The sequence below is a fragment of the Taudactylus pleione genome, unplaced genomic scaffold, assembly GCF_031769625.1.
Source record: "Taudactylus pleione unplaced genomic scaffold, aTauple2 ptg000053l, whole genome shotgun sequence".
Taxonomy (NCBI): domain Eukaryota; kingdom Metazoa; phylum Chordata; class Amphibia; order Anura; family Myobatrachidae; genus Taudactylus; species Taudactylus pleione.
Window position 1 is genome coordinate 30048534 of NW_028284455.1, and position 12645 is coordinate 30061178.

The window sequence follows — 12645 nt, forward strand, 5'->3', positions numbered from 1 at the left end:
CATCGGGCTGAATTTGAAAACGGACCGAGCTGTCTTATGTTTAGATCTCAGATAGTGGTTGATGGTGACCTTTTTTGCTATTGAATTATGATTCTTTTTTCTTTTGTTCTCACCCACAGGTGTTCGGTTTATTGGTGTGGGCACTCATCGCAGGCTCTGAATATTTCCATTTTCCTGCTTTTGGCTGGGTGATGTTTGTAGCAGTATTTTATTGGGTCCTGACTGTGTTCTTTTTCATTATTTACATTACAAGGGCAAACACCAGAATACTTAAGGTGCCATGGACATTAGTAGTAAGTAGATGTTTGTTTTGCTTTTTGTTAGCTTTTGATTTTTGCTAGGGATAAAAAAAAATGTTTAAAAAAAAAAAAAAAAAAAGTTCGTAGGTAGACAGGCCATGCTCACTTGTTACATTGTGAATGAATTAGATAGCCGAGATAGTAAAAATAATTCAATTATTTACCATTACACACCAACAGCAAAAAATACTGACCGTCAGCAGCCTATGCCTTTTAAAAATATTTTCAAACAATACTGAAATTAACCTGTTACATATTTAATCAGAAAAGGGTACTTAAAATGGTGTTACAAAAGAAAGCTTCATGTGTGATTCTAGGACTAATGGTTGAGTTCAATTAGTAAGTGCCTTGGTATTGAGCCGAACAGTGATCTAAAAGCAGAATATTGTTTCGTCAATATAGTTGTAATACAGATTTGTTATGTTTAGTAATGCGAACACAAACTCCTCTAGGTTGACAAAATGCTTAATCCGCGTGACTTGAAATAATATACTTTAATTGCTCGTCAAGGAATCGCGATCACTTCTGTAGCAATAATTCATGAGCCAGAAAGTGAGGAATATCCTTATTATTCTTGAGACAAGAATTATATATGTAAAATACATGTACAGGAGAAGCCGATCTTTCCTCTTTACAGTGCAGCTGTATTAGTTGTCAGTTACTGATGATGCGTATTGTTCATACCCACAATGGAGTACACTAGTTTTCTTAAAAGTCAAAAGAAGGCACTCAAAATTGTGTGTCTGGAGGTCCCCATACTGCGCATAACATTGATTCCCAATCCCTACTGTATGCATGATTTGTAGTTCTGTTATTTATTATGAACTCTGTTTATTATTACCTACAGTATGCTCATCCATCAGGGCCCAATATGCACTCTTAACGTGTGTGTTGTGTTTTGTTTTGTTTGTTTTTTTAAATTGAGTTTGTCTAGCGGTAGTGCCTTCTCCTGTACCTGGTCTCCATTGTGTCTTCATCGGTATGCAGTCGGCTTGTCTGAAAGTCATCATTTGTACAGAGTGCTGACATTCACAATTTCTGCACGGACATAATGTTGATATTATGAATTTTGACAGCCACTACGTCGGCACCTGATTTTTGGATTAGGGTTAGGTTAGGCTGCGATTAGGCTTAGACTAAAAGTGAATGGGAAATCCCATTATCGACATGCCAACATTCACAATGTCAGCATTCTGACAGTGTCGACATGAAATGGCAATTTACATGTCCTTAAATTCAAGAGACAGTATAAAAGTGGTGGATTTTCTACTAGATCCTCCACAGTTCTGATTTCACTCTGGTATAAAAGAATTAGCTGTGGTACTGCAGGCCAATTAACGAGAGTGTGTGTGTGTGTGTGTGTATGTATGTATATATATATGTGTGTATATATATATATATATATATATATATATATATATGTGTGTGGAAAGGTGTGGCACTCTGGGCATGTATTCAATAACAAGACGACAAGTAACGTTATATCAACGTTTCAGTTCCTGAAAGAGCTTTTATCAAGATAAAGTAGTGCAAAAAGACAAACATACCTTTTATACATATGCAGCACCACATGTGAGACTGGAAGCCGGAACCGAGACTACTCACCCTTCTGGGGCACCGGAAGATGACTTCACCACGCTAAGCGCATGGGTTCGGCGTCAATAATGCGTGTCACCATGACTACCATATAAATAAAAACCAAGATAATCAGCACCTATAAAAAGCACATGTAGGCAACATCAAACAGGATTAGAGACAAGGGAAATGTTGTAAATCACGTACATTTAAAATATATACTGTATATTCTCAGTCTAAACCCTAGGATGAACAGGCAATTCTGCAGATACTACGATGTTAAATATATCAATAACAAGAAAACGTTATAATTAAAACATAATTTTAGTAATGACTTATTAAATTAAAGCTACTATAAAAAACTATTAAATGAAATATTTTCATTTAAACCCCTGGGAGAGATGACATCTAGCTGAGCTATCCAGCGTGCCTCACGTTGTAATAATTTAGTGGCACGATCTCCACCCCTTGATAAGGGGGGAACTAGATCAGTCATTCTATAGTTATTACTAGTAAGGGGATGATTAAGTTCAACAAAATGGCAGGCCAATAGCCGTTCGCTTGTCCCACTCAAAAGGGTACTACAAATAGCCGAGCAGTGTGCCGTCATTCGTTCTTTGAACTTTCTCTCTGTTTTCCCTATATAAGATAAACCACAAGGATAGATAATTTGATACCAACTTAATTGTAACACTTGTTTTGTTGTGTATCTAATATTGAATTTCTTGCCACTATGGGGATGCAAAAAAATGTCCCCCCCCCTATCATAAATTGATAGGTCACACATGAACATTTAATGCATCCTAATTTTTTATTAAAGAATGATGGTGATTTTGAACCCATCCTTGATATATCAGTTATGACAATATAGTCACGTAAATTACGCCCCCTTGAATAACAAGGCATGAGGCAGCTTTCCTTCAAATTCAGTGTATTATCTGATTCAATCAAGGACCAATTAGATTTGTCGATTTGGCTAATCTTCGAAGAGGATGTGTTAAATCTATTAACCCATGGAAATTTATTTTCAGAAGGTTGTCTTTTGTCCTTCCTAATCAATAACTATTTGCGATCCAAAGCTAGAACTTTTGCTTAGTTTGTTGTAGGGATTTAAATGAATAACCCCTAGTACAAAAACGTTCTATCAAATCATCGATTTGGGTAATGGCCGTATCATAGTCACTATTGATTACGTCTAACCCTAATCATTTGGCTATAAGGTAGACCTTGAATAAGCCTCCTTGGATGGCAACTCTGTACCTGTAAAGGCAAATTTCTGTCGGTAGGTTTAGAAAAAGAGTAGTGCTGATGGTGGTGTTTTTAATTATGAATTTCCTAGATGTTAGAATCACATCTGTCTTGCTCATATTATACGTAAATTTAATAGGGGAGCCACTCAAATTATGGATTTCCATCAGTGACTGAAATTCTACAGTCACCACACCAAAAAATCAGAAGATCATCAATAAATCGTGTATACAACAGAATGTGTACTGCAACATTTGGATTAACAAAGAAAAGGTCGTTCTCCACTTCGAACATCACAATATTTGCATATACAGGGGCTGCGCTAGAACCCATAGCGCAGCCCCTGCACTGCAAAAAATAGGACTCTCATAAAGAAAAAAGTTGTTTGTTAGAAGCGATTCAAACAACCTTAATATACAATCAATCATTGCCTCTTTGAAAACTGCCTTTCTCTCCAAGAAAGTTCTAACACATGCAATACCAAAGTCATGGGGAATCGAAGTGTACAAACTAGTCACATCGATCCCAATGAGCCAGCAATTGTCAGGAATATCATGCAATGCATTAAGCTTATTGAGCAGCATGGTTGTATCTAACAAGAAAGATGATTCACTCTGTACCAACGGCTGTAACAAGAAGTCCAAAAACACCGATGTCTGTTGCAGTAATGATCCACGTGCTGATACAATGGGGCGGCCTGGAGGGGGATTAACCCCTTGTGGATTTTCGGTAGGTGGCATAATGGGAAACTGAGGTACCAGTGATTCCATCATTTTCACTGATAATAATTGCAGATCCACTGCCTGTTGTAAAATGGCACATAACTTCTTTTCACACAAAAATGTAGAGCCATTAGGAAGTAGTAGATAAACATCCCTATCTGCCAATTGGTTCTCAATTTCTTTTTTATAATCCACCAAGTCCTGCAACACAATAGCCCCCTCCCTTATCCTCAGGTCGTATTATTAAATTTATTGTTTTTCGATAAAGAAAATAATGCTTCACGTTCTAATGGTGATAGATTAGGATGATTTGAAGTACTAGTAATGTTCAATTTGGAAAACTCCTGTTCCAAAATTCTCTTGTATACGTTTTAATACTGGGATTAACGGATTGGGATCCAAATGTTGATGTTGGACATAATTTTTTAATTTGCACAGGAATTTGTTCTTTCAAGGTGTCTTCCTCTTTTTTGAAAAATTATTTAAATTTCCGATATAGTGTATGTTTTTCAATATTCCACTCAAATTCATCAAAAACAACCATTGGGACAAACGAAAGTCCTTTTACTAAGTAGTTGGTACTCACTGTCCATGAGTTCATATGAAGACAAGTTAAATACTAAATCCTTCTGGGTTGTGGAGGTTTTCCTGCTCGCCCTCTGCCTCTCATTTTGTTTGTTCCTTCGCGTATGGCGCCTTTTGAGGCCGTTTTTTTCGGATCTTGTTGTCACCCCTAAAGGGCCAGGGGCTTGTTCACATCTTTCAGTTTCACTATTAGAACTAGTATGATCCTGTATGCGTTGTCCTGCTGTCCATCTATAGACTGCATGTTTATATGTGCTGATTATCTTTGTTTTTATTTATATGGTAGTCATGGTGATGGTGACACGCATTATTGACGCCGAACCCATGCGCTTAGCGTGGTGACGTCATCTTCCGGTGCCCTGGACGGGTGAGTGGTCACGGTTCGTGTGTGTGTGTATGTATGTATGAATATAAATAAATTATATATATATATATATATATATATATATATATATATATATATATATATATATATATATATATATATATAATTATTATAGTATATGTGTGTGTGTCTAATTTATTGATATATTTCAGCATTACTAAATATAATCCAATCGGCGTTTCGACCCCAAGAGGTCATTCTCAAGACAAGCCAGCATCACAACATGGCATCCAGTACACTGGCAATGAGTATACTGACAGGTCAGCTTGAGCTCCCATACACACCTGTCCATAGTAATCAATTAAAGACACACACACCTTTTTTAGGGATGTAAATCACCAGCCAGCTACAAACTAGCTCATGTTAACAAACATCCCCACCATGTTATCTTGAAAATACACACACCACTATTTTTTAAGACAAATATTGCTCATTAAGCTTATAGCAATAACAAAAATCATCAGACCAGTAAAGTTACGTAACAGGTGCTTAACCATCATACACATATAGCCGGTCTAAGTTGCCAGAAATAGCTCCGCTTCTCCTAGACAACCATCAAACAGCGGGCGCTATCATGTGCTCCATTGTCCAGGAACAGACAGGAACGCATACCCGGTCATCAGCCGACTGTAATTGCTTCAGCGTATCCATAGTGACTGCCATCAATACAACATGCACTTGTCACCGGAGTGAGTCACCGGATTTACCTCAGCGTCTCCTAGACAACTGTCAAGCAGGCGACGCTATCCTGCGTTCCACCAACCAGGAACTGACAGGCTCGCGACTCACTCCGGTGCCAAGTGCATGTTGTGTTGATGGCCGTCGCTATGGATACGCTGGCGCACTATACAATCTATATATCTATACCATCTAGTAATAACTTTATATTGTGCCTCAATAACTGATACACTTTGGGAGGAAGCATGTAAATATTGAAAAACAAGGGTCCATTGTTGATCAGTTAGTTGTGTGCTTAGATTTTTTTCCAGGCATTGGTGAACTTATGTAGGGAAACAAAGGCACTATCTAGTAACATCTTGTAAATATTAGAGAGTGGCGAAGAGGTTTGTTTTGGGTACACAACTTACAAGGTATCTTGCTTAAAGGTTTGACCCCTTTTTGAAATGTTATGTTCCTTACAGAAGACATCAGTTGGAAGGTAAGATCAGTATTCTGACTGAGGGAGGTCTAGGTCTGACCTCAGGTTTGGGAAGGGACATATCCCTCCCGGGTGAGCTATTTGACAGCCTCAAAAGCCCAGGGCATTTCCAGAGTTAGAAAGCATGGACATCTAAACCACGAGGGAAATTATGGATTATTTAATGGGCAGGTCAGTGGGGAAGGTACAGATGAAATCGAGGGCTGAATCCTCAATTTCTTCCAAATTTGTGAAGTAGGATGGTCAGTCGGATGAATATACTAAACTGAGGACAAGGCTTCTAATGAGAAAAGGCTGCAATACTCTCCCACTGAGACCCACTGAGGAAAATTTAGACCAAGCTGCAATTCTATGAACCACTTGATAATAAAATATGACATTCGGAAATTGAAGTCCCACATTTGCCTTTGTTTTATACAAACTAGCATGGTGAAAATCTGGGCATCCTGCCAAACCAAATGAAGTCTCTCACCATTTTCTGTAGAACTCTAAAAATTGATGGTGGGATTCACATAGGGAGGGTTAGTAAACTAAATAGAAGTCTTGGGAGCACAATCAACTATATAAGATTAACCCTCCCTATCCATGAAAAATTTTTAGGTTACCAACTTTACACTGCCACCAGAAACAATACACTGTAGCATATCCATGCTTGAGCACAGGTGACTAAATTAGTACATCAGTCAATTTGATTTAACCATCTGGACTCAAGTATGGATATCCTTTAAAACCTGGACTGTAATGGCGGCGTTCGGGTACCTCTACACTACAATGTGAAGAGTGGCCTCATCATACCATAAATATTTAAAATAAACACTATATTCAGCCACACAGATTTCTGGCAGTTCCTTCTTAGAATAGTGTGAGGTGGTGATTTTCCTCCATACAAGATGTGACCATGAACATAAAGGTATCTGTGTGTATAGTTTAATACATTTAAAAACCTATTTATTTATACAAAATACTTAATATATTACACATTTATCAATGAGAACAGCTTACTTGACTTTAGGTATCACAATGAAGAACTCCTTTTAAAGTGTGCAAAAGCATGGTCAGAGGGTGCCAAATGCCTCAATGTGTTTCATCTAAGAAGAAGTTTTCATCAGGTAGTCCCTGAGGAAGCCTTTATGGAAGATGAAACGTGTTGGGCACTTGAGATTCTACAATGATTCGAACATATACATAACCATACATACAGTACACACACACTCACTAGATGGATAAAATTCCCATGTGTGCAATCTGACTGGCAGAGACGAAACAAAAAATTTATATATATATATATATATATATATATATATATATATACACACAATGTGTGTGTAATAAGGTCGACATTTAACATTGACACTTTTTTTATTTTATTTTTTTTTTCATGATTTTTAGGGTTAGGCTTAAAATAACAAAAATCATGTCTGCATTTTAGTGTTGACATGTTAAATGTCGACCTATTGACTGGGTTGACTATTTAACCGTCAACCTAAATACATGTCCAAATATAGATGGTCCACCTAATGACCATGTAGACCTTTTACTGTTGACATTCAGAACCAGTCGACCTTCTAAATGTTGACCTTCTATACTGTCAACCTTTTTTACCACACTCAAGTAAGAGGGTAAGATTACCTGATACTTTGTGTGTGCTGTGAATGCGAGAACGCTATTTGTTTTGGGGTTTTTTGTTTATATATGTGTATATAATAATTTACACATACTGTATACACTGCATGTTTTTTTGTGAAAGACAACAATCCATCTAGTGTTTATATATGTGGTTATACTGCAGTGTTTGTTTTTATGCCTTGTACTCCTGCACTGACTCGCTGTACAGCACTGCTTACACCTTGTGGTGTCTAAAAAAAAAAAAAAATGATTATAATAAAACACCCCTTCTCAAATAAAATCAGGAGAAAACAAACTTTACCTTTTTTACTTTTGGGACTTCAATCACAAGTCACTCAGTAGAAAACTTTTTACTTTTTACAGAAAATGAAATAGTAGTAAGTAGGTCATAGGTTCCTTTTGAAAAATGTGACTGTATAATACAGTGGTTCTCAAACTCGGTCCTCAGGACCCCACACAGTTCACTTTTTGCAGGTCACCCAGCAGGTGCACAGGTGTATTCATTACTCACTGACACATTTTAACAGATCTACAGGTGCAGCTAACTGTTTCACTAGTAATTATGTGAGGAGACCTGCAAAACATGCACTGTTTGGGGTCCTGAGGACCAAGTTTGAGAACCTGTGGTATAATACAATTTTGCACTCATCAAAATGGGTAGTATATAGTGTATGCGTTGTTCTCAGTCTTGACAGAACATTTTAAACAATTTTTATTTTGTTTGATCTTACATAACTATTTGATTTGTATTTATTTTGTTTGTATTTCAAAGGGTTTATGTTTTAATGGAAGTGCCACCGTTTTATACCTCATCGCTGCTATAGTAGATGCGACTTCAATTACCAGAGACGTTCACCCACATCACAACTACAACAGCTGGACTGCATCTGCAGTGAGTACTGATAAAATGTTCTGTTAATCTGAGAAACTGAATATGATAATGGGCTTTACCAGCGCTGCAGTCCCTCGTCAATTTGAGCAAAGTTTAGATGGAGGGGGAACCTAAATATAAAACCACAAATCTACATGACAGAGTTTTATAACCAGTTCTTACCTTTGTAACAATGGGTTGTTCTGCTTGATAAACAGATTGAGAAGTCCCCTAAAGCTGGACAGGAAACCTGTGTCTCAGACTGGTTACCAGGGCACACAGCAAAACTGTATTTGTGCAATAGAGAAGTGATGAAATAGAACTGGTTAGTCTATTCAGAAAATTCTAGTTAATAAACACAGCCCAGACAGTACAATTTAAGAGCAACGCAGAGAGTGAATTATTTATTTAAATTGTATATAGCACAAGCACTGTGCATCATTATACATTTGTAACCATTTGTTGAAGTTTTTGTGCCGCTGGTCATAGTTTTCATTTATTTCACTGATTTCCTCCCCAATCCTCTGGTACCCTCAACAGGTTGTTTCCTGGATCTCTTTAATCATGCACTGGTGCGTTAATCTATTTTGCTGGATACCAGTGATGTGCGGGCAGGTGAGGCCTTTCCTGTCATACTTTGGTATACTCCAGAGTTTTGACTATAAAAATAAAAAAGATTAAAAAAAATATAATACAAAGATATTTAGAATTAATAGTCTAAACTCTGGAGTAAAAAGTGCCTCCACACATGAACCCTCAGTCACTGCTGGGTACATATTTATTCCAGCTGATTCCATAGACCAAAATCCTGAAAACATGACCCGTTGGTGATACTTGAGGATTGTAGTTGAAAACCACTTATGGATTTGATAGGGATTGTGATGTTACATACACATCGACACTTTCTGTACATGCAAACCCCACCCAATTATTCCATTATGTACACATGCTGGAAGTGCAGCGTATAAGTAGTTATTTATATATGTACAGTCTGATACTGCCCCAGTACAGATTCATCCTCCTCACTTTAGTTGGACATTTAGGGGATTCAAAATGAGCATATTTTCACAGAGCATTTACTTATCATTCCAATGGAGTGCAATGAGATGAGCCCCCATAATATAGCTCTGGCTATGATGTGCAAGCAGCCACATGACACTTCTGTGCTGGGTACTCTGTGGGCAGCATACTGTATGTACAGCATAACATAGTGATCACTAGATCCATGTAACAAACCGTTTCTGAAAAGACACTTGTTTGAGTGACCCTTAAGAATGTTTGTCTTTATTTGGATAGATACAATTGTGTGACTGTCTGTCTTATATTTGACTGTTTTTTGCTGCAGAAAACTCCTTTTCATTGTGCTAAAAGTTTTATATATTAAATTAACTTTGTAACTAGAGGCGGATTTAGACCTCATGGGGCCATAAGCAAGATACCGAATTTATTCCCTTACATTATTTGTCATTTTTCCTCCTTCTAGTCAACTTTTTATAACTTTAAGCATTACTGACATTACAAACATTAAAAAGGAACATAAAACCACAGTGCAAATAAAATGCAAAATATTTTATTAAAACTTTGAACACCAGTGCTAGGTGTCTCTGCACCCAGCTCCGTCCTGTGCTCCCCCTCCGCCCCTTCCCTCACTGCGCCCTTCCCCTGAACTTAAAATAACGGCAACAGGTGGGTGGAGGGTGGAGATCTTCTACAGCTGGACCCGACAACCCTGTGTGGCCGCACGCAAGGATCGTGCCTGGAGCCGGCTATGCCCCCCTCCTACCCCTTACTGCAAACCGTAATGGCACTGGCAAGCATCTCACCTCCCCTAGCCCCCCTTGCTGCAAACTGTAATTGTACTGGCAGGCATCTCACCTCCCCCTAGCCCCCCCCCCCCCCCCACTGCAAACTTTAATGGCACTATCTGGCACCTCACCTCCCCTAGACCCCCTGCCCCCCCCCCCCCCCTTTGCTGCACCGGTAATGGCACTGTAGGGCACCTCACCTCCCCTAGCCACCCCCCTTGCTGCAAACAGTAATGACACTATCAGGCAACTCACTTCCCCCTAGACCCCCTTCCTTGCTGAAAAGAGTAGAGGCGCTGGCAGACACCTCCCCTAACCAAATCCAGATCCTGCATCCAACGCGACCACACTTTCCGCTCCCCATCGCGACCACGCACCCCCTTCTCCCCCACGTTTATGATGGTGGATGTTGGTGGTGGTGAGCTTTATTGCACAAGATAGTAAAGGTTAGGCAGGAGTGTGGCAGGCAGTAAGTCCACCTTTTTCTCAGCAGCACGCCTCACTGTCTTCCTGTTCTCTGCTCCTCACTCCCTGTCTCTGTGCATGTCACGTGTCAGGAGACAGAGCGGTGCGCGCTTTCCAATGCGTGTTGAGTGACATTTACAGGCTGCCTGCTGGAGCCTGGCAGCAAGCAAAATGTCCTCTGCGGCTGCCCTGCGCCATTATACATCCCCATCGACGGCCGCGGCCGGGCCATCCTCAACTTCAAATTCCACTCAAACAGAAACAATGTTATATACAGTTCAGTAGCACTGATGCTAGTTGGTATTATGGTACTGTTTTGATCAAAGTGTGCGTATAGATAATTTGATGAAATATCCAACTTCTAATGTGTTTTTGTTATTGTCATTGCAGTTCTTTGCATTCCTGGTCACATTAAGTTATGCTGGAAGCACCTATTTCAGTTTTCAGTCCTGGAGAACAAGAAGTTAACACAAAGCCAAACTTTCAGATGTTAAATCCTGCATAAAGCCGGAGTTTCTGCAAGCGACACTTTAAACTCATTTCAGCTTTAGTGTTTTTAGATTTACAGTGTAGTTATATGCTCAAATTCCATTCAATATATATCAATAAATATTTGCAAATACCTGTTCCCTAAACTCAGAGTAATTGCAGGATGGATGTGTGTTTTTAAGTCCTCTACTTTATCATTCAAAGTGAAAAACGACTTTGCTCAAAAATATATTGTGCCACAAAACTCTGTAAGAAAAGAACTGGGAAAATAGATATGCTGGCACTTGTTCTTCTGACACGAATGTACCGATTACATATTCTGCATTTCGCATTTATTACTCTGTCAGAGACTGTACCACTTGGTAAAAGACTGGGAAACAACAACTTTATAAGTATTTTTATACACTGAAATAAAGGTAAATATTCTTCTTTCCTCTCTGGTCATTTTATGTTTTATACCTTTTAAAACCGATAGAAATGTATAAAATCTGACTATAAAGGTCCTAGAACGTCATTATTATATAGTATAAGATTTAATGTATATTATTGTTGCATGTACTGATGATGTAGATCTCCAGTCTCTAAACTTCTAATTCTTAATACGGGAATCTTTTTTACTGAAGCACAACAAAAATCACAATAACATGTAAATTTGATTTGGTATACATTTAGTTCACATATTGGTATAAGAACATGAAATATTGAAGATTTTTACAAAACATACAGTTAAACAGTATAATACAGGTTCCGAAATGCCACAGAGCATCGCATGCATTAAGCAAACTGCAGGAGCATAGAGCAAAACAGTAAGTGGGCAGCAAATGGAGAGAGAGCAGCCTTGTATACCGCCCTTCTAGGAATTACATATTGGTAGATCGCACTCCAGTAATCTAAGAGCATGGTTGTTATGAATTTGGGACAGAAGAATGTGAGGTAAAGGGTTGGGTATAAAATGTCAGCACTCAGAATCCCAACTGGGTTACAATGCCAACACCTACCTATACGTAGGCTAAACCTAACTCTCCCCCCTCGCAGCGTAACCCTCACCCCACAGCCGAACTCTGACCATCCCCCTAACCGCAATACTGACCATCAGGATGCTGGCACCGGGATTCTGACTGGTGTCGGGATTGATTTGTGGCGTAAGTAATTTCTTCAGCCATAGAAGCCTGTGCCTTTGAGGAGTCTTGACTACCTCTTGGTGGTGGAGTAGTGTGGGCTTATTAGTATTTAATTTTGTGCTACCCATTTTTGTGGATATAGGGCCTTATTCAGAGATGTATGCTAACCCGATGGTTAGCGCACGTCTCCGATGGTTGGAGGACTGCGCAGGAGGTGTACTGTGCATGTGCAGCCCTCCATCTTCGAGTTCGCTCGCAGTGTCTCAGCCGCAGCCTGATTAATGCAGAGCAGGGG

At 39.0% G+C, this 12645-nt stretch overlaps 1 protein-coding gene across 1 annotated transcript in view; it reads left to right on the plus strand.

The window, feature by feature from the left end:
* CMTM8 (CKLF like MARVEL transmembrane domain containing 8) overlaps positions 1–11662 on the plus strand; it is a 62744-nt gene extending 51082 nt beyond the window's left edge. The window contains exons 3-5 of the mRNA XM_088463548.1: positions 120–293; positions 8372–8491; positions 11131–11662. Coding sequence (XP_088319674.1) covers positions 120–293; positions 8372–8491; positions 11131–11208 — 372 coding nt within the window. The 3' untranslated portion in view covers positions 11209–11662. The remainder of the gene's footprint in view (positions 1–119; positions 294–8371; positions 8492–11130) is intronic.
* The last annotated feature ends 983 nt before the right edge of the window (positions 11663–12645 follow it).